The sequence below is a fragment of the Rhea pennata genome, chromosome 17 (assembly GCF_028389875.1).
Source record: "Rhea pennata isolate bPtePen1 chromosome 17, bPtePen1.pri, whole genome shotgun sequence".
In the NCBI taxonomy this organism is placed as follows: Eukaryota; Metazoa; Chordata; class Aves; order Rheiformes; family Rheidae; genus Rhea; species Rhea pennata.
Genome location: NC_084679.1, coordinates 7,246,098 through 7,264,575, shown reverse-complemented (window position 1 = coordinate 7,264,575; position 18,478 = coordinate 7,246,098). Strand labels below are relative to the sequence as shown.

Genomic DNA, 18,478 nt, shown 5'->3' with positions numbered 1-18,478 from the left:
TACTCACTGTCATTGCTGGACCACAATCCTTACTGTCAGATCTACAAATCAGAGAGGGGACAGAGCAACCTGGAGAAGGCAGCATGCTGGAGCGAGCCGCATGGGGCTGAGGGTGCCCCACAGTTGGGGCTTGCCAAGCCCAAAGCCCCCGGGGTGAGCCAGGATGAGCTGCGCCGGGGCCAGGCAGGAGCAGCCTGCAGGTGGGGCTCCAACTGCACAGACCAGCTTCTCCTCCCCAAAACGCTGGCCCATGCTCACGTGCCTCCTTTCCGCACTTTTTCCTTAGGAAACCTGCTTACCTCCCCATGCACTCCAAGGAACGCAGACTAAGCTGTTATTTATAGCCCTAGCTCCCTAATGTTTCCCTGCCAAGGGCACTTCGGTTTTGTGATTAGAGTTCCTGGATTAATGTGATCTATATCTGCCTCAGAGACTCACTGCTTCCAGTCCTGGGAATGCTTCGGTCCTTGCACCTCAGGGAGGCCAAGCTGGCCCTGCGGTCACCACTGATGATGAGCCCCACCGGGGCTGGCCTTCCCCTTGCTGGCCAGCCCATGCCCACCTTGCTCTGGACACACCACTCCCACCACCTTCTTGTCTATCTCCAAGAGGCCTGCTTAAAAAAAAAAAAAAAAAAAAAAAAGAAGAAGAAGAAAGAAGAAGAAGAAAGAAGAAGAAGAAGAAAGAAGAAAGAAGAAAGAAGAAAGAAGAAGAAGAAGAAGAAGAAGAAGAAGAAAAGTCAAATTTATTTATGTCAAATAAGTTTGCTTCAAATTTTTGAAGAAATATAGTTTTCTAAGTCAACAAGAAAAGCTCCAAGGAAACATTGTGTTTTGATGGAATCACTTTCTTCAATTTGTTTTCTGTTAAAGTGGGATTAAAAAAACCTGTTGACCTTTAATGAGTTTAAGGGTCTTTTTTAGAAGGAGGCAGTGCATTCATTAATCTGCTGTAGCAAGCGGCTGCAGCAGAGGATGAAAATCCACAGCCCTCCCATCCCCTTGAGCAGCGGCTGGGGTCAAGGGATAGTGTATTTCCAGACTTGGAGCAGAAAGATGCTCATTGCAGTGCTGACAACACAAAGCAAAGTCAAGTTGACAATTTTTCTTGTTTCTTTGGGCAAATATTCTTTGCTGCACGGCACCAGAAGGCCTGGACATACTAGCTGTTGTAGTAAAGTGCTTCAGTGGTGTTGCAAACTGGGCGCACGCTGCACTGCAAGGGGCTGGGTCTACCTCAGTCCATAGCTTCCCAGCAGTGGTGTAGCAAGGCACTGGCTGCAAGTGAGCACACAGACAAAACCACTGGGAACTCTTTCCTTTCAGCTGTGGAGATTTTTCCTCCTTGGGAATCAAGAACTTACCCTATCTGAACCACACGCTGAATTCACTGCACTGGATGCTGCCCTCTGGGGGAGCTCATCTCCATGGCTTTGGGACATTTTTACACCTCTCCTCCATATGGCTCTGTAAGGCTTGTAGTAGTCACTTTCCATCTTTTCCTCTTGTGTTGAAGACTGGGTAAATATTTTTAAGTTTTAGGTAGGGCCTTCATATTTACAGTGAGGAACCATCAGGTCAAACAGATTCATCTGTCTGTAGCTACAAGAACAGACCATCTTCGACCTTTCTGGGCAACCACACCTACCACTACAGAACTGGTGGCTTTAGTCTAGCTCTGACAGATGATTTGAAGTCATTGTGCCCTGCTCTGTATAATCATTCCAGGACCTGCTTCTCTACAAGGCTATCAGAAAAGCAACGTGTCATGTCTTCCCTACCTCTCTCCCATATGGTGTCCTACATGCAGGAGTTTGAAATCACCCATGCAGGAACTGAGCATCTTTCCATCCAGAGGGAAGCAACCGACTCTGCTTAAGCAGTGAGAAGGTAGAGTTTCAGCGTACACTATGTTGTGAAATATCTGCCCTGAACAGCTTGTTCCTGTTGTGCGGGCTCTGACGGAGCCCCACCTCCATGCCCATGTCTTTTTCCTATTACCGTCACCACTCAAGAGTTGCAATCCGTCATTTCAAGTCAAGTGTTCCTTCACCACCAGATACTCCTATAACACCGGCTGGTCCGTTCTCACTTGGAAATGACATGCTACTGTCTAAAACAAGATCTGAATTGTAAGAAGTTTGGAAACAATTCATTTGTAATTGTCTGAAGATTACTGCAACAAGAATCCCAACAGACCTGTAATTCCACACCACAATGAACTAATGCGCTGTCAATGCAAGCGGACACATCAGCTTGTCACACACATCAGCTGCTGAGAAGAAGCCTAAGTCACGAACCACACGTGCCGTAGTGCTGCCGGATGACTGCTAGTGCATGGTAGACTCCAGCACGACCGGCCGACTTTTCTTGCCCCAGAGCTTTAACTCTGACCCATATTGTGGGCAAAGACAGCCATGTTTAACAGCCCGAGGGGTGACTAGGACCAGCCCCAGGGATCTCTAGCAGTAGCACTTGGGTCTCAGTGAGGGTTAATGAAGGCTTAAGCAAGGACATCTGGAATCTCAGCCACCCTTTGTCCCTGCTAAGGAAACACCCTGCGTTTGGCATTATCTTCTTAAGCTCTTTTTTAGAAATACATTATTTAACACATTTTCTGAGAGCATGCAGATGCCCTGTCAGGTCCCAACTGGGGTGGAAAGGGTGAGCATCTGATCTCCAAAGTCCCTAAAGAGCTGTTTTCAGAACACAACTGCACCAGGGAAACTTGTGTCTCTGCCCTATGTGCTGCCATTCCCCACCCAGGGAAGGCACTTACCACCAGCACAACTTTTATGGTAATACATTAGGGATGTAGAGAGCCCTTTGAAGTCCTGCTGCAAGGAGGTGTCTCTGAGCAGCGTTAGCCCTCTGCCCAAAAGAGCTATATTATCATATGAGCTTTCCTGCCACACAGCCCTCCGCATCCATTAAGACTTCCACAACTCTTCGTGACAGGACTTCCAACCAGCACGGACACCGTAAAAGTAGCCAAAGTGTCACTGCAGGAGGAAAAGAGCATGTAAAGCTGAACACTGCACAGTTAAAATATGCTGTGAATGAGTTAACTCCTCTTTAAAAAATAGTTTTAAAAGGAAAGGAGTTAGTAACTAAAATTGGAATACTTGATCTTTATATTCCCTTCGTTTATAAAACACCCACCCATTTCTGCTTCCTTGATGTCATCAGGCTACTTCTGATCTTTGATAGCTGAATGAGCACGTTTTTGCTGACGTACATACGAACAACTAAATATAAAATATGGGAACAAAGCCAAATGTGCTGAAAGAATTGCTTGGGCTTGTTTTCAGCTAGAAATCAACAGCTATGTAACATCACAATAAACATCTGGAAAGTTGTGCAATTTTCACTGGTGCTTTTAAACTTTTCAGGCCTCATTGTTTAGAGCTTTTAGGAGAGACTGTTAATTTCTGTTGTTTAAAGTCTTTCCTGCCAGCACTTTGCCCCCTCTGCTCTGCTGCCTATGAAAGAGTCCTATAGATTCAGCAGGGTATTCCCAATCCATATGGGGCTTGTGGCATGCAGTGATTCCACTTTTAAGTTTATTTGGCTGTAAGTTTTGTGTATGAACCTTTCAGCTCCCTCGTGAGGGCTTCAGAAGAAACATTTCCTTACCTTCATCAGAAATTTCTGAATCACTATCTTTACCACTATCCCATGCCACAGGGAACACCACACACGAGTTTTCGCACAAAAATGCGCTATTAAAAAAAAAAAAAAAAAAAAAAAAAAAGGACCCAGGTGTGCTCAGCTGCCAAATTTAAAGCTGCATCCTTTTGCTTCGACCAGCTGGGTTGCCATACGGGTCTCGCCCAGCTTGTACCATGACGATGTTTCCATCACTTTAAGGTGCAGACTCCCAGAGTTGTCCTGACCACTGATGCTGCTGTAGCACTGGGCAACTCTGCTGGGGAAACACATCAAGTCTCCTGGTGAGTGAGTCAGTGTGAATGACGGCTCACCAGAGCCCAGTGTTTCCAGGCAGGAGTATTCTCACGGAGAACACACGCAATGTCCAGTTCCCCTTGGTGGGAAAGGCAGGGATGGGAAACAGAGGTTATAAATAGGGTAGGCAAGAAAAAAACAATCCCAGCTCACGTAAAACTAAGATTTTGAAATAAGATTTTTCCTTACAAAAAAGTCCCATAACTGTATGGGGGGTTGCTTAGTCAAACATGGTCTGGCGGGCAAGAGTCGCTCCCCTGGGATGCTCAAAGCCAACAATAACATCCACACTCCAGCAAGCTGAGTTTTGGGAAATGTTGATGGAATTACTGTATCAGCCTCCTCCTAGATTACGCCTCTACTTTCTTAACTTTCTGTAAGAGCAGGAGGATTGGAATAGTTAATACAGGGACTCTCTCATGTCCCAGTTGCAGAGCTCACTTTTGCAATACAAAATATCCCGATTCAGGCAGAGCAGGGACTACAGCCACCTGCCTTGTACCAAAAGCCAGGGCTGAGCCTCACAGTGTCCTCTTCACAGGGCTACACGGCTACCCGCATTGATTAAATCACCTGCACACTCTGAAGAAGGCAGAATTAAACAGCGCAGTAGCCCTGCGCGCACACGTCCAGCAGCATTCACGCAGGGCTCCAGGCTGCTCACGAAGTAGCTGTAGCTCAACCTGCAGATGCATGTTCAGCAAGATCGGCAGGGCTTCCTTTACTCTCTAACTCCCAAGGGCCCATAAAATTCGGCCCTTTGTGGAATCCCAGCTGAAATCTCCTTGGGCTGCTTTATGGTGCTCCTTGCTACTGCTACTCAAACACCTCATATGCCACAGACATGTCATAATTCATAACTTCTCAAAAGAGGCACAAAGAAAGTAAGGCCAAAAAAGCATCCACAGATTTCGGATGTTCACTTTGGAGTGCTGCTCCTCTAGCTTTTTTCCAAGTGTTTACTGCTTGCAGAGCATTTCTCTCATGGCCAGGTGAGCCCCAATACGCAGTTATGAGGCGCTTGCCTCTCAGCACAGCACGCAGCCCCACCAGCCCTGTCTGCTGTTCCTTTACCCGCAGCTCTGCAGACTCACACCAGGGGCACTTCAAAAGCATAGTGTACTTTTTGCCATTTTCATTGATTTTTTTGCATATCTCGATGGTCAAGAGAAAATAAAGCCATGGGACATTAGTTCTGTTAAAATAACAAACTGCAATGAGCACAAACTCTGCAGGGGAATGTTTAATCCAAACTAGAAGTACCCAAATCTCATCACTCCTCCCACACTTCATCTCTAAGTACATCAGTTATACAGCAATAAGCTTCCTGACTCTTGTGATAAAATAAAGCCGGAATTAAAAATAATGCGTAACTATCAGTTCATGTGAAAACAACAGCAACAATGGAGGCTCATTCCTCACCCTTCAACATGAGCATCAGATGCCTTCACCAAGGGTCCAGTAGTAACAGTTCCAACAGGCTGATCCTGCAAAAGCTGGATTACAGTTCTAACCTTGACACTGGGTTCGATTTCTCCATCTTCCAAGACTTCATAGGTGGCTCTAAGCAACTAACCTTTTTTGTCTCCAACTCCACCCTTCGTGAAAAGGGCACAACAGCACTTTACCCCCCCTGAAAGGCAAGGTTGGTAGAACAAAACATGTTAAATACCGAACGCAGATACTGCGCCAGTGGAAATTATATCAGTACTGAAAATAGATAAGTCACTAACAATTTCAAATCAATTTTATTTTCTTAAATTGGTGTTATACAATTTAAAGCCAAAAAAAGTCACACAAAACACAAATAAAAAAATGTCAACAAAGTATCAAGCATTACCTTATAAAGAACAATATCATACGCTCTCACAAACCTGAAGATACGTGTTATCAGACTGAGGTTTCTTGAAATCTATTAAAGATGCTACACACAAACGCTGCAACAGTAACAAAGCCATGACAACAGCAAGTGGACTACACTAGCAACTTTAACAATGTTTCTCTCTCTCTCTCTCTCTCTCTCTCTCTTTCTTTTCTTTTTTCTTTTTTTTTTTTTTTTTTGCATTCCTTGTGGTCTACAAAGCAATAAATATTTTTCACAAAAAGTTGGTTTCACACTACATGCAGTTAGATAAAAAATAAAGTCACCAAAGTGATGGCAAAATAAATCACCTGTCTGATTTTTTTTTTCTTTTTGTGTTTTTTCTTTTTTTTTTTTAATTCAAGCACAGTGGCTAAGTTTCAAGTATTGAGAGAAAACATATATATACACATGTATGTGTTTGTGTGCGTATATATATATACACACACACATACACACACGTATAATTGTATGTATATACACAAACACATACATATATATATTGGTTGTAGGTCTGTAAACCACAATTTTTTGGAGCAATATATATCTGTATACATTGAATGTGGACAATTTTGATACATTCAAGTAATTAAGTACAGCTGGAAGGTTAGTGCTGAGCTTGCCACATACATGGATCACTAAGCCTGCGGCATAGACACGAATCCTAGGCCATGCTTCTCCCCGGCTGGGAGCTATCAGCGTACGCTCGCGGACGGCCGTGAGGGTTCAGGGTGAGTAGCAGGTGTCTGTATTGCGGAGGCAGTCCTGGCTCAGTGCTCTCGCGCTGCATCCTGGTGTACCTGCAGGACAACCCTTGCAGAACTGGTAACATCCTTTTGGAAGCAGTCTGGGTCTCTTCGGCATTTCTGGCCACAGGCTGGGTTTTTTTTTTTTTTTTTTTTTTTTGGTTTTTATTTGCCTTTTTAGGCACAAGCACAAACAGCCACAAAAGTAGCAGGCTGTGAACATATAATGTGACGGAAGCCTGACACTGAAGCGTTTGTGTAAGCTACACTTAAACTTCCCTGGTGGGGGCAATTGAAAGTATTTTTTTAAATTTATTAGCATTTCCGCTCTGCAATCAGAAACATCCATGTTGCTAAAGATGATGCTAGCTCAAAAGTCAATTAAGTTGCTCCTGAAACCCTCATAAAGCATCACACTGAACGTGCAAAAACTGAGAGAAAAAAGCAACGAGGACTTAACCACCATGTGCAAAATATTATTAGATCCCCAAAAACAAAGCCTGAGGTTTCGAGTTGCTTTCAAAGATACTTTTCTGCCCAGCGCTAACAAAATACTGCCATGACTCTGGTAAGTTGAGACACACGCATGCGCACGCAGACAAATGGAAAGGCAGCCAGTTCTCCTCTCACGCACATGCTCACAGCATCCAAAGCCTCAACCAGCACTCCAGCCACTCACACCCGCAGTCTCATTTGGCTACAGAGTCTCTTTAGAAGAAATGCTGAACATAAAACTGAATACTACAAGATTTCTTTATAAAATTAAGCAGCAAATAAAACTTTTTTAAAAAATGCGTTTCCAACTGTAAGCGTGTAGGATCTTAACGCCTGTTCTTGAGCTCTTAAAAAGCACGGAGCTTTATATTGACTGTCCTTAAAAGGACACTTAAATAAAAAACAAAACAAAACAATATCTTGGTACTGCCAGACTGCAAGTCAGCTTTGCCTGGTGTGGAGGAGGAATAGCACAGACACTGCTGTGCTTTTTGCCTCACACTCACGAGATACAGTACAGTTAAATACATACAGTTACACACAAACCCTATATATCAATACATATTCACCCTTAGGAATACATATCAATATATGCACACACGTAGTGCAATCAAACAACCAGGAAACAAGGAAAGGAATAAAAAGAATAGCATTCCTAACAGTCGTGATGTTCCTGGGTTGTCGTGTAATGCAAAATCAGCTTCTCAAAGTTCCCATAGTGTGTAAAGTGCTCCTTTGATTCACAAAGCTAGTGTTTTCAGTTCCGGGGAGGGTGGCGGGTACAGGGAAGGGGCTATCTAACCAACAGCTGAAAGCAGGACAGCGCTAGTGCTTCCTCGTGACAGATATGTACTGAGAGGCTGAGCTGAACAGTCAAAGAGTCTTTAACCTTGGCCCCGCTAAGCCTGGGAACCAAGGCAGGAACGGATTCATTTTGGCTTCTTATGAACACAGGAACATTACGTGGTGCGTTGGCTTCTTGTTCTCGGTGCTGAGTCTCTTTCCCTGCATCGTTCGTCCATCCAGGCAGAGAGGCAATCCACGTGACAGCTGTGGGAGATGCGAACTTCCCCAGCAGCAACACGTTTCCAGCCTTGCTCAGGAAGTCTGCAGAAGGTGGGAGCTACTTCAGCAATAAACAGAGCTGACTCCCTGCTCTCTGCCACACAATAAGCGCTCCAAGGCAAAAACACGCATGAGAAAGAACAAGAGAGAAAAGGGAGGGGGGCCTTGGGCTGCCAGGAAGCTTTAAGATGCCTGGCTATCAGCTGGGATCGGGAAAAGTACATAAACTGGCCTTGATTTCTGAATGACACCCTCCAACATTAACTGAAGCCAGCAGTTTCAGCACATCCATTGCCCGCAATGGAAACAGCACTGGAATACCCTGTTCTTAAACAAGAGGGATAAGCAGTCTTTTCCTTCAAAGTGCTGGGAAGAAGTGGAATTATATCCTTTGTCCCCTCTGCCAATGAGGGAAACCTTTCCACATCGGCTATGTCTTCACCCAGGCTTTTGGGCAGGGGAGTTTTGTGCTTGCTGCAGTCACACATCCCCACAAGAGAATCCAAGTCTGTGGAACAACTTCCCAAAGCCTCAGAATACAAACCATTGAGGAGTTTATTCTCCAAGTCTCCTGCTGCCAGGATCATTTTCTGCCACAGCAGCAGGCCGTTGGAAATAGAAAGTGATCAGCTGGGGCGAGGTGCGTGGAGGGGATGAAACATAAAATCAGGCGCAGAACCCTGACAGCAGAGCTGACAACCTGCGCTCGATGCACAGTTTGCCTTGGAGAGAAAAAAAAAAAAAAGACACAGGAAATCAACTTCTGATTTTTCTGGCACTATGAACGTTATCAAAATATACTGGAGTTAATAAAATGTAAGAATTTCAGCTAGTGTAAGCCTCCCTTCTAGAATCATTACCATCTGCTGACTTATACCAGGTAAGGACCTGGGAAACACCCTGCTGAGGAGTGGAACAATCAGAGAACCAACAAAGAAAACCAGGAGGCAGCAGTTCTAATGGAGGTATCAAGATGTTGTAAAAAACCACTGTCTGCCACTACCAGTTTATTCATTTTAAGTTAGTGGAGTGGCTTTTGCCAGCAGCCAAGATGGCTCAAGGTCTCAGTGCCATTTTTCATGGCTTAAACTGATAGATCATGTATAAGTTAGCCCAGCATGATCAGTGCCAGATTCTTGTCTGCACCAACCTTGGAACAGACTTTGTCAAAGGCTTTAAGTTTGCTGGAATTCATTCCTCCACCATGAAGGCTTTCTTACTTCCAGGTTCATTACTTTATATTTCAGAAATAAATAACCAAACACACACATACCTGAGATATAATATGAAAAGTATACCTGCTACAGCCTACCAGAGAGCAACTCACTCAGGAAGCTGCGTATCGGTGGCTTCTAGGTGCCCTAAAAGCTACTTAGCATTCCCTATTCATCCAGCCATCCAGTACTTACACCACCTGCCAATCTCCTTTGCTCTCCTTCACTGATTGCCTGTGAGCCAGAAACTCTTCTCTCATTACCTACCCAAGAGTTCTATCTACATGGACAACCAGGGCAGCCTGGCAGCATTTAGGATGCTGGTCCATGAAACGCATTCACTAGCCAGCAGAGGGAGAGGGACGGAGTTTGCCAGCTGTGTCTTTTCTCTTCTGTTTCATTGACACCATTATAGCCTACTGCTGATGGGCTGGTTTAGCTGTAATGGAGCAGAGCTGAGGCCAAGTCAAGCTGCTCTGACAGATGCTGGATATCCCCAGTCTCCACTGCCTGCCTCCCACAGAGGCAGAGAACACAGAGAGGTCCGAGCCCCAGCCAGAAGGGCAGGGAAAGACCGCTCGGAGCAAACAAGGTCAGTCCTTCCAAACATGCATCCATTTCTGGCAGAGCCTGCAGCAGCAGAAAACACCACCCTCTCACAACAAAAGTGCTGCAGAAGGGAGGTGACAGCACAGATCAGCAGAGGGATCCATCTGTCTCTGGAAAAGGAGGCCAAAGGATAGCAAGCAGGCAAAGGTTCAGTTTTCACTGCTACAATAATCACTTGCTGATGAGAAAAACGTCTGCTGCCTTCTTAGCCAGGCCTGGGGCAGGGGAACCCAGACAGGAGAGCAGTCCCATTTTAGAAGTCATGTGTTAGAAGAAGCCCTCATTATGCTGATCAGCTATGTCTGCCTGACAGCTGCTGCAGTTTCACATTCCCAAGTGCTCTGTGCCATCAGACGGATGGTTCCGGCTGGAAACCAAACCCAGGACTTTGCTGCTGCCAAACCATTTCCTTCAGCAACTCTTCTCATGCATCAAAAGCTCAACAAAGCTCTGGCAATTGCTGTGCTGGCCAGCTCTCAAAATATGGTTTATAACAAGGACCTGCGTTTCCAACAGTCTTCCCACTGGGAAAGCAGGAAGTCTGGTGGCTAAGAGACATTACAAGCCAAGAGATTTCTACTATGGCCACTAAGATGTAGCCAAACACAAAAAGGATGTTCGATACTGAAACTCCTGATCCATGCAGCTAGAAAAATACATCATGGTCTAGTAAGAACTCAGGCACTGAATACTCACATTTATTGATGTTTTCTATGTCTCCCTGTTCAGTGATGATGCTCAAAAGCCCCTCCATCAGCAGCAGAGCCTTGTGGTACCTCTGTGCGCAGTCCTCTCTGTGGTGAAACATCTCATCCAGGGCTGCAGATTGCACCTACAGGCAACAAACCCATGCAAGAGCTTACTCCTAGACCAGACCCAGTTCTCCCAACACTGTCCCTCTGCTGCGTGAACACCTCCTTGTCCAGCCCTCCAGCGGCTGCATGTAGCATCAAGAATGAAAATATCTACTAAGGCCGTGGACAGGAACTGTTAGTGCCTGACCCTTGGCTCCGTGCAGACCCTGTTTCAGGCACTATATGGTTATTACCATTTGCACAGCATAGCTGAAGATGAGCTTCTCTGCGGTGATGCTGTTGATCCGATCCATGAGTTTCTGTTTGTCCAAGAAGAACCTCTGGAGTCTCATGTTGAGGCAGTGGCAGGATGACACACTGGATTTATAAAGCTCATTCAGCTTCTTCACAACTAGGGCAAAGGAAGGAAATGCTTTGGGCTCTATTTCCAGTTCTCCTAGTGCCTCCCATTCCTCATACATAGGAGTCCATATAAGCAACTTGGAGCCAATTAGGTTGTTATTAAAGCCAAATATGAGACCAACAATAAAGTATCCCCTGCACCAAAAGGATTCTTCTTGTCCTTTGTAACCTTGATCACTTATAAGCCTGCACATGCCAACACCTACACAAACGCCTAGTTCACCTGAGGCCAGGTCTATTTTTGTTTCTTTCAGCTGCCAAAGGGTAGAGCAGCTTGCACTGTGCAAGATGTCTCGCACATTACCAGAAGCAATAGACATGTCAGATACAAAGCTTCTGCTACTTGATGGGTGATGATGTGTTGTGAAAAAGTATGTGACTTGCATGAGAGCTGTTAGTGCTGAGTGTGGATGAGCAGCACTGACTAAAGAGTAAAGTAAGGCTCTCTTGGGAATCTGCTGTCAGTTTAGGGACTGAAAGACCACCCTTGCTCATAAATAACTTGGGAGTGGGAAAGCCAAAGCTCCTAGAGGAAATCAGGAAGGCGATCAAAATCAAAAACTTCTTCTTGAGAAGGCTTGAAAAGCCAAGAGACACTTTATTTCCTAAAAATACAAATAAAGCAATGTCATCCTGCAACTAGAGCTCTGGGCATTGCCCAAGTTACTGCACAAAAGCAGTTTGGGTTATAATGTCTTTCCCATTAGTCTGGACATGTGAAAGATGTGTAGAGAAAGCTGTGTGTTTTGCTCCACAATGCTTACTACAACATATGTGTGCACATAGCTCTTGACTTTTTTTTTAACATACATACATATATAAATATATATATATATATATACACACACACACATATATACACACACACGCATATATATATGTATGTATGTATATATACAGCCTCTCCCCCAAATCAGCACAGGTACTTTCAAAGACTAAGTCCGAGGGAAAGGAGGCTGAGGGGTCAGGACCTTCCTGTGCTTCAGAAATATCCCTCAGTATTATAACAATGGTAGTTTTAAAATTACTTTTTTTCTGATCACTGAATCACAGACAGCTCACATCAAAACACATAACAAATAACGCTGTCAGATGCAAATATAAGGCCGTAAGAGACTAACAAATAAGTGACTCTGGTATTACCAGTATTCTGCTTCCTCTGTTTTCATTTCACTTGAAAATCATCATTGCCAAGACATGTCTCGGTTTGCCAAGTAAGCACTTACTAGGACGTGCACTGGGTAATTAAAGTGGACTTGCATCAAGTGCAAATAAGTATCTGAGACAGAGACATCCAAGAAGCCAGATAAGAGATATTCCCGTCTCACTAATTAGCACTGAAGATTCATAAAGGGGCGTGAGCAGGAGTTGGAGTTCTAAAGTGAATGTGTATAAAAAATACCCTGAGAAAAAGGCCTCGCCCTGCAACGGGACAACAAGGAACAAGCACCTGTGTTTGCTGCAGGGGTTCACACTCACTCAAGCTCTTCCCCACCCTTGTGATGCTTTGAATACTTCCATTTCAGACAAATCTGTCGTACAGCAGCCCCTTACCTTGCTTGACAGTGGAGGAGAGGCACAACTTGCCAGCTTTGATCTGCTCTATGGCTGTCTGCAGGCCAGAGGACAGAAGCTCTGCTACTTTCAGGTACAGCACTAGCTGCTCTGCGTAACTGTAAAGAAAGCACATCACAACACGAACAGATCAACAAGATAGCATAGTTACAGCAGTGAGCATCCCGGAAGATTTCCGGGATGTAACGGCAGTGCTGGAAGTCCAGCACTCTCCCTACTCCTTACCTCCACTCCCGGCTCAGGAGGCTGATCTGGTCAGCCACCACACTCTCCTGGAGCTGGTACTCAGATGCCACTGAACTGCTCATCTCACTGGCGCTGCCTTTAAGGGCAGCAATTTCCATCACATAATGGACGAAGGCCAGCGTGAAGCGGAGGCTGCGCAGGATGTCTGTGTGCTCTTGCTGTTGAAGAAAATGCCAAGGTGGAGTTACACTGGGAGAGCTGGCAAGGCAGGGAGGGCTGCTCACCTATCAGCAATGCCAGTGACTCATACAGGTTTAAAAAAAGTGACACATAAGGCTTGAATCCCCATGTACCTCTCCTTTGGGAAGAAACAGCCAGACTCAGCACTGAGCCCCTGCACCACGCCAGCTTCTCCTCCACATTAAAAGGAGCAGTGACAGCCCCAGGCCAGAAATTTACAGGCGGTTCCCTGGAGAGGCTGGTGAGGCTTGCTCCAAGACAACTCGTTCCCTTCCCAAGGCGTGTTCGCAGCTCTGCACGACTGCTTTGGAAGTCAACGCGGGAGAGGGAAGAGACTGCCTGCATCACGGGCCCAGCTCCGCTCCCCATCCACAGAAATGCTGCTACAGGCAATTGCGGGTTTCATGAGAGTGAAAACCTCTTACATTAAGGAAAGCTGCAAACACAGTTTGTCTCACCCTATACCAAAGCCCTCACTCAGCTGTAGTCTGTACATGCTTCCAGCTCAGTGCAGGGGAACCCTGGGTGAGGTGCTCTGAAGGCCACAGCAGGACAACCTATTTCTGCAACTTTTGTCTAGTCCGTGAGGGAAGAGAGGCTCCCGCACGACGTTCTATGCTCATTTCAAAGCAGTTCCTCCTCTGTTATTACAGATCAAAGGGTATGATCCCATTTCTGGGAAGCTACATTGCTTAATCCACATGCAAGCTTTTTGGTAAGTTTGTATTTGTGGAAAAAAATGAATACTTGTGGATCCTACCAAATGAATTGCTGTCTGGATCAAATGCAGCTCAGCTGTTCGTACTCTGCAGAAAAGCAGCTAACCTGTTTGACCTTCAAATATTTAGTGGGTTGGCTCTCTCATAGAGGGATTGGTAAGGATCTTTCCTACAGGAATCTGGGACAAAAATATGCCCCAAGTTCTGCATGCTTTTGCATGCTTTGTTTTTTCACTCACTGGCTCAGGCATTTGGCTGCTACGGTAGCTTTAAATATCTGAAATACAAATGTCGCCTCTGCTATCTTGCTACCTAGACAGTCTGGTGAAGTAAGAAAGTGTTATCTTCATCATCATCTTTTCTCATCACAAGCAGAAGGGGGAGTCAGTAATTAAGGAACTGCTAAGTCACAAAAAGTTTGTGGCAGAGCAGAAAACTAAACCGAGATCTGGCAGGTCTCAGCCTGGTATCTCTAACCAATGCACAGTCCTTCCTCTCTATTATATAGTTGGCTTCTATTAATTACACTTGAATTCCTGGCCTTGTTAGGCATTGCAAGAGTCTTTCCTTTCATGGCCATCTCTGTATTATGTTTTTAAAGCACTGCAAGATAAACTTTAAAAACTAACCTTCAATTTGCCTTGTCTGCACCTGAGTGATTCTCCTATCATTTGAAAAAGTTTCCTTATCTGAATATAGCAGCTCTGCTCGAGATAAACAGGACTGCTTAAATAGCAACATTTCAATGCTCCGAAAACGTCAGCAGAAAGCAGAAAATCTGCCAGGTTGGCGTTCCAACCAAATCCACAGAGCACAAAGGGGTCTCCAAATATGCCGAATAAGTTTGGTGCCAGGTAGGTTGTGACATGCAAAAGGATTGCTGTGCTCAGCAAAAATGACAACCAAACCAAAATGACTCGCTACAGACATGAGAAGCTGAACTGAATGACATGAATGAGATCAAGCTGATACGTTCTTAGAATACTTCTCTTTAGACCCTGAAGAGCGGTGACAGCTGGTAGAGCCCCATACTTCTGAACTTTACAGAAGGATGATGCTTAATTAAATTCACTCCTATTGGGATCACATCAATGTGGAAGTCCTAGTTCTGTGGCTCTGCAGGTAATTAAGCAAACAAATGCAATCCAATGCAAAACTGAGAAGAATTTAGACAAAATAAAAATCTAGAATAGAAGAGCAAACCCACATCCTTAGGACAATGTATGCAGATCTCTGCGGTATCAAGGAAATTTTAGCAACAGCAGCAAAAATTGGATACAAAGAACCTTCCCTAGTCCTAGACAGCCCAAGGAGATAACAGGAATAGAGCTGAAACCATGACTGAATCTACCTCCCACCTCTATTGCAAATGGGCAGCCTGACCTACATTTCAAATATATCTCAGCTACAGAAGCATCTGCTCTGCTTCAGCCTCACTTTAGCCTGCAAAAAAGGGGCGCCTGGCAGCCTTTCAGCTTCACAAGCTGGTTCAGCTGTTCCGGTGCAGAATTTCCCCCCTCCCTGCCATAAGCAACGTAAGCATCAGGTTTATATCTTTTTTTCACATCTTTTCATTAGAGGCTGTATCACTCACTGACTCCCCACGTACACACTGAAGGCAGTCATTTGATACACTAAGCCGCTCGCTCTCTCAAATTAGTTGTTACCAATGCTGAGCCTTATAAAAGGGAAAAGTTCCAAACCACCTTTTCACTTATTTTCTTTTCCAGAAACGGTTAATACAGAACACATCAGATAACTGATGTTTCCAACCTGAAATTTCAGCTTTGGAAATGGCAAATTATATGCCCACATATAGGTCGTCTCAAGGACTAAAGTATGAGGCTCAAAAGCCACTATGCTAAATGTGTCCTGGGCTTTCTGAACACTGTGCTGGCCCAGTTCCTCTGCAGCCAGTTCACACCATCTTTGGGACTGACTCCCTAGGCTGCAAGCACAAAGTCACTCGATCTTCAAATTTGCTTTCCTTTTATTCTCCCTCTCCTTTGCCCCTAACAAGACCCTGAGATATACCCACCTCCATCAGCGTCTCTTCAGGTAGCTCTGGTGCTTCAAATGTAACAGCACCTTCCAAGTTAGCTGTGATTGGATCAGCAAAAGCGTACCGGAGACTTGAAGGGCCTTCCACAGCATCCCCACCAGTTCCCATTGCCAAGTGTCTGCCAGTGAATGAGCCTCCAGAACTGAGAGAGCTGGAAGATCCCACTGAAAAGAAAAATAGACAATGAAATTAATATTTTACTAGTCGACCAAGTATTCCTCATCCAGACTGAGGGACAACTGCCACTGTGGGATACAGGATCCCATCTCTGACAGGGGTCAGCAACACTTTGGAGGATGATGCAAGGCCCTGGATCCAGAACAACCACTCCTCATGTAAGCTCCTCATCACCTCAGCTTACCAACTCAAGCACATGTAATGCACCTTCCAGAACATTCATCATTCACAGAGACAATTACAGAGGCTTTCCTTTCTCCCTTCCCCCTCCTCATCCCCAAGCCTATCTGAATTCTGCTTCTGTCTCTTGGGCTTATTTTATCACACGCCACTACAGTCAACTTCCACAGCATGGATCAGCATGGGTCTTTAGCCTTAGCAGTATCACTGAACGAGCACCTCTGAAAAGTATGGTTTACCATAGTTTTAAAACATCAGCAATTTAAATTGCAGGAGAGCTTTCCACTACCTGCCCCAGACTTATGCTTCCTTCGCTTTACAAATAGGAGCCTGAGCACAGAGTAAGTGACTTCAGCTGCGTGAAAACCCTAACTCAGAATTCAGGAAACCGTGTCCAGTGTTGTGTCCATCAGAATCTTCTATCACAACCTTTTTCTCCTCTTGACCACTGAATCCACCCTACAAATGTATCATATACAAAAGATATATACTTTAAAAGGAGCTTCTGTCCCTGGGTGTTCATGGTACATTCACCCTTTCTGGAGGGCTTCGCATTCCCTGAGTATGCACTACTGCAGAGGGATATGTTCTTCCCAACAGGAAGATACTAATCCCAGGCACAGTACTGTGCTAATTCTATCCAGGTGATATTCTCCACTGTCACTAACCATTTAGGTAGAAGGGACTCATCTGCCTCTGTGAATTTAATTTGCTGCTCTACTCTGTTCAGCAATATAATACACAGTTGGAAAAATGACCTACTGAGAGGCATAGTCTTCTTTCCTCCTGAAACTTTCTTGCAGTTAGCAGCTATACTTCAATGCTAAGTAGGCATCAAAAGACTGACACAATATTTCCAGCTCTTTCAAATAGAGGAAAGAATCAACAACATCACATTCTAAGTATCCTGTGTTTCCAAGACACTGCTTACAGAAGTTCTCATCATGGTTTATGAAAAGGCTCTGCTTACAGAAGTTCTCATCATGGTTTATGAAAAGGCTCTGCTTCTGTACCTGTAAAGTAATCTTACTCATGGCTGGCACAAACACTTGGGGTATAGCGTCTCAACTTGCAAAGTCCCCTCCACTTTTATGTGTTAACTGTAACAAAAGCAGTTGTTGCACAGACAAAGCTTGCCAAGCAGCACTGCTTGGACACTACTTTGGCCCAGTGCTGTGCATGTGTTTTGGGTTCGCTATCTAACAGCCTTCTCCTCCAGGGATCCCATCTGAGATTTTGTTTTGCAGACCTTCAAGCATCCAAATACCAACCCCCTAAAAACTTGTGCTTGGATCTGCTTCCAAGTTGCCGCAAAAGCAATACAGGAAGTTGGACTTCTCTATTTATAGCATTTTAGTGGGAGCTAGAGGTCCTAGCACAATGAGGTTGCTACCTTGGCTATGCGCCAGTCAGACACTCTGTAAGGGAGAGTCCCTGCCCTACAGAGCTTATACTTTTAAACAGCAAACACAAAAGGAGGATTATGATCCCAGCTTTCCAGACAGACAAATAATGATCTGAGTGGTTTCAGTTATGAAGAAAATCCGGGCTACAGCTAGGAACAGAGCCCATATGTCCCCTATCTACATAAGTAGTTTATAGTTTATGGTTACATACAAACCTTCCTTGTGGTAATTAAGAACAACAGAGTTGACTACATTCAGATGAGGAACAGCAAACACAAAAACCCAAACAAGTCAAAAATGTAAACAGTGTCCAAATATTTTCTTAAACTGAACACAGATTCCAGCTCCTGTGCCCTTTTCCCCAGAAGGACTGACTACCACAGCCTCAGCTGCTGGCTGACAAGACCAGAGTGTTGGCATCTCAAAATGATGGATCTGTTAAGTGGGAATGCATCCTCTTTTTCCTACATAAGCAATTTGGCCATAATTAACACCACTAGTACTTTTGCATAAAGAGCCATCCTCGTCCTTTTTGATGGTACCTGTGCATTGGTCACATTTGGCAGTTACAGCTTAGCCAGAATCCAGGAGGAAAACCATCAGAACACAATCTTTATGACTGCTGACCTATCAGCAACCACTGGGTCTATGTACGGCTGCAGCACTACTCTTGAAGTGGAGCAAAATGAAGGGAAAAAATAATCTGGCTCTCTCTTCCAGCACTGGAAACCAAAATGCCCTTGCAGCTGTGCAAACAGTTA

General features: G+C 44.8%; 1 protein-coding gene across 4 annotated transcripts in view; it reads right to left on the bottom strand.

The window, feature by feature from the left end:
• Window positions 1-5,694: 5,694 nt before the first annotated feature.
• Window positions 5,695-18,478, bottom strand: part of ULK1 (unc-51 like autophagy activating kinase 1) — an 80,791-nt gene continuing 68,007 nt past the window's right edge. For 3 of the 4 annotated variants that reach the window (XM_062589655.1, XM_062589657.1, XM_062589656.1), the window contains 6 exons: window positions 15,931-16,118; window positions 12,973-13,151; window positions 12,727-12,845; window positions 11,004-11,161; window positions 10,652-10,787; window positions 5,695-8,854 (listed from right to left, as the gene is read on the bottom strand). In XM_062589655.1, coding sequence (XP_062445639.1) covers window positions 8,799-8,854; window positions 10,652-10,787; window positions 11,004-11,161; window positions 12,727-12,845; window positions 12,973-13,151; window positions 15,931-16,118 — 836 coding nt within the window. In that variant the 3' untranslated portion in view covers window positions 5,695-8,798. Of the gene's footprint in view, window positions 8,855-10,651; window positions 10,788-11,003; window positions 11,162-12,726; window positions 12,846-12,972; window positions 13,152-15,930; window positions 16,119-18,478 lie in introns of those variants that run through there. The other variant, XM_062589658.1, reaches the window with a different exon arrangement.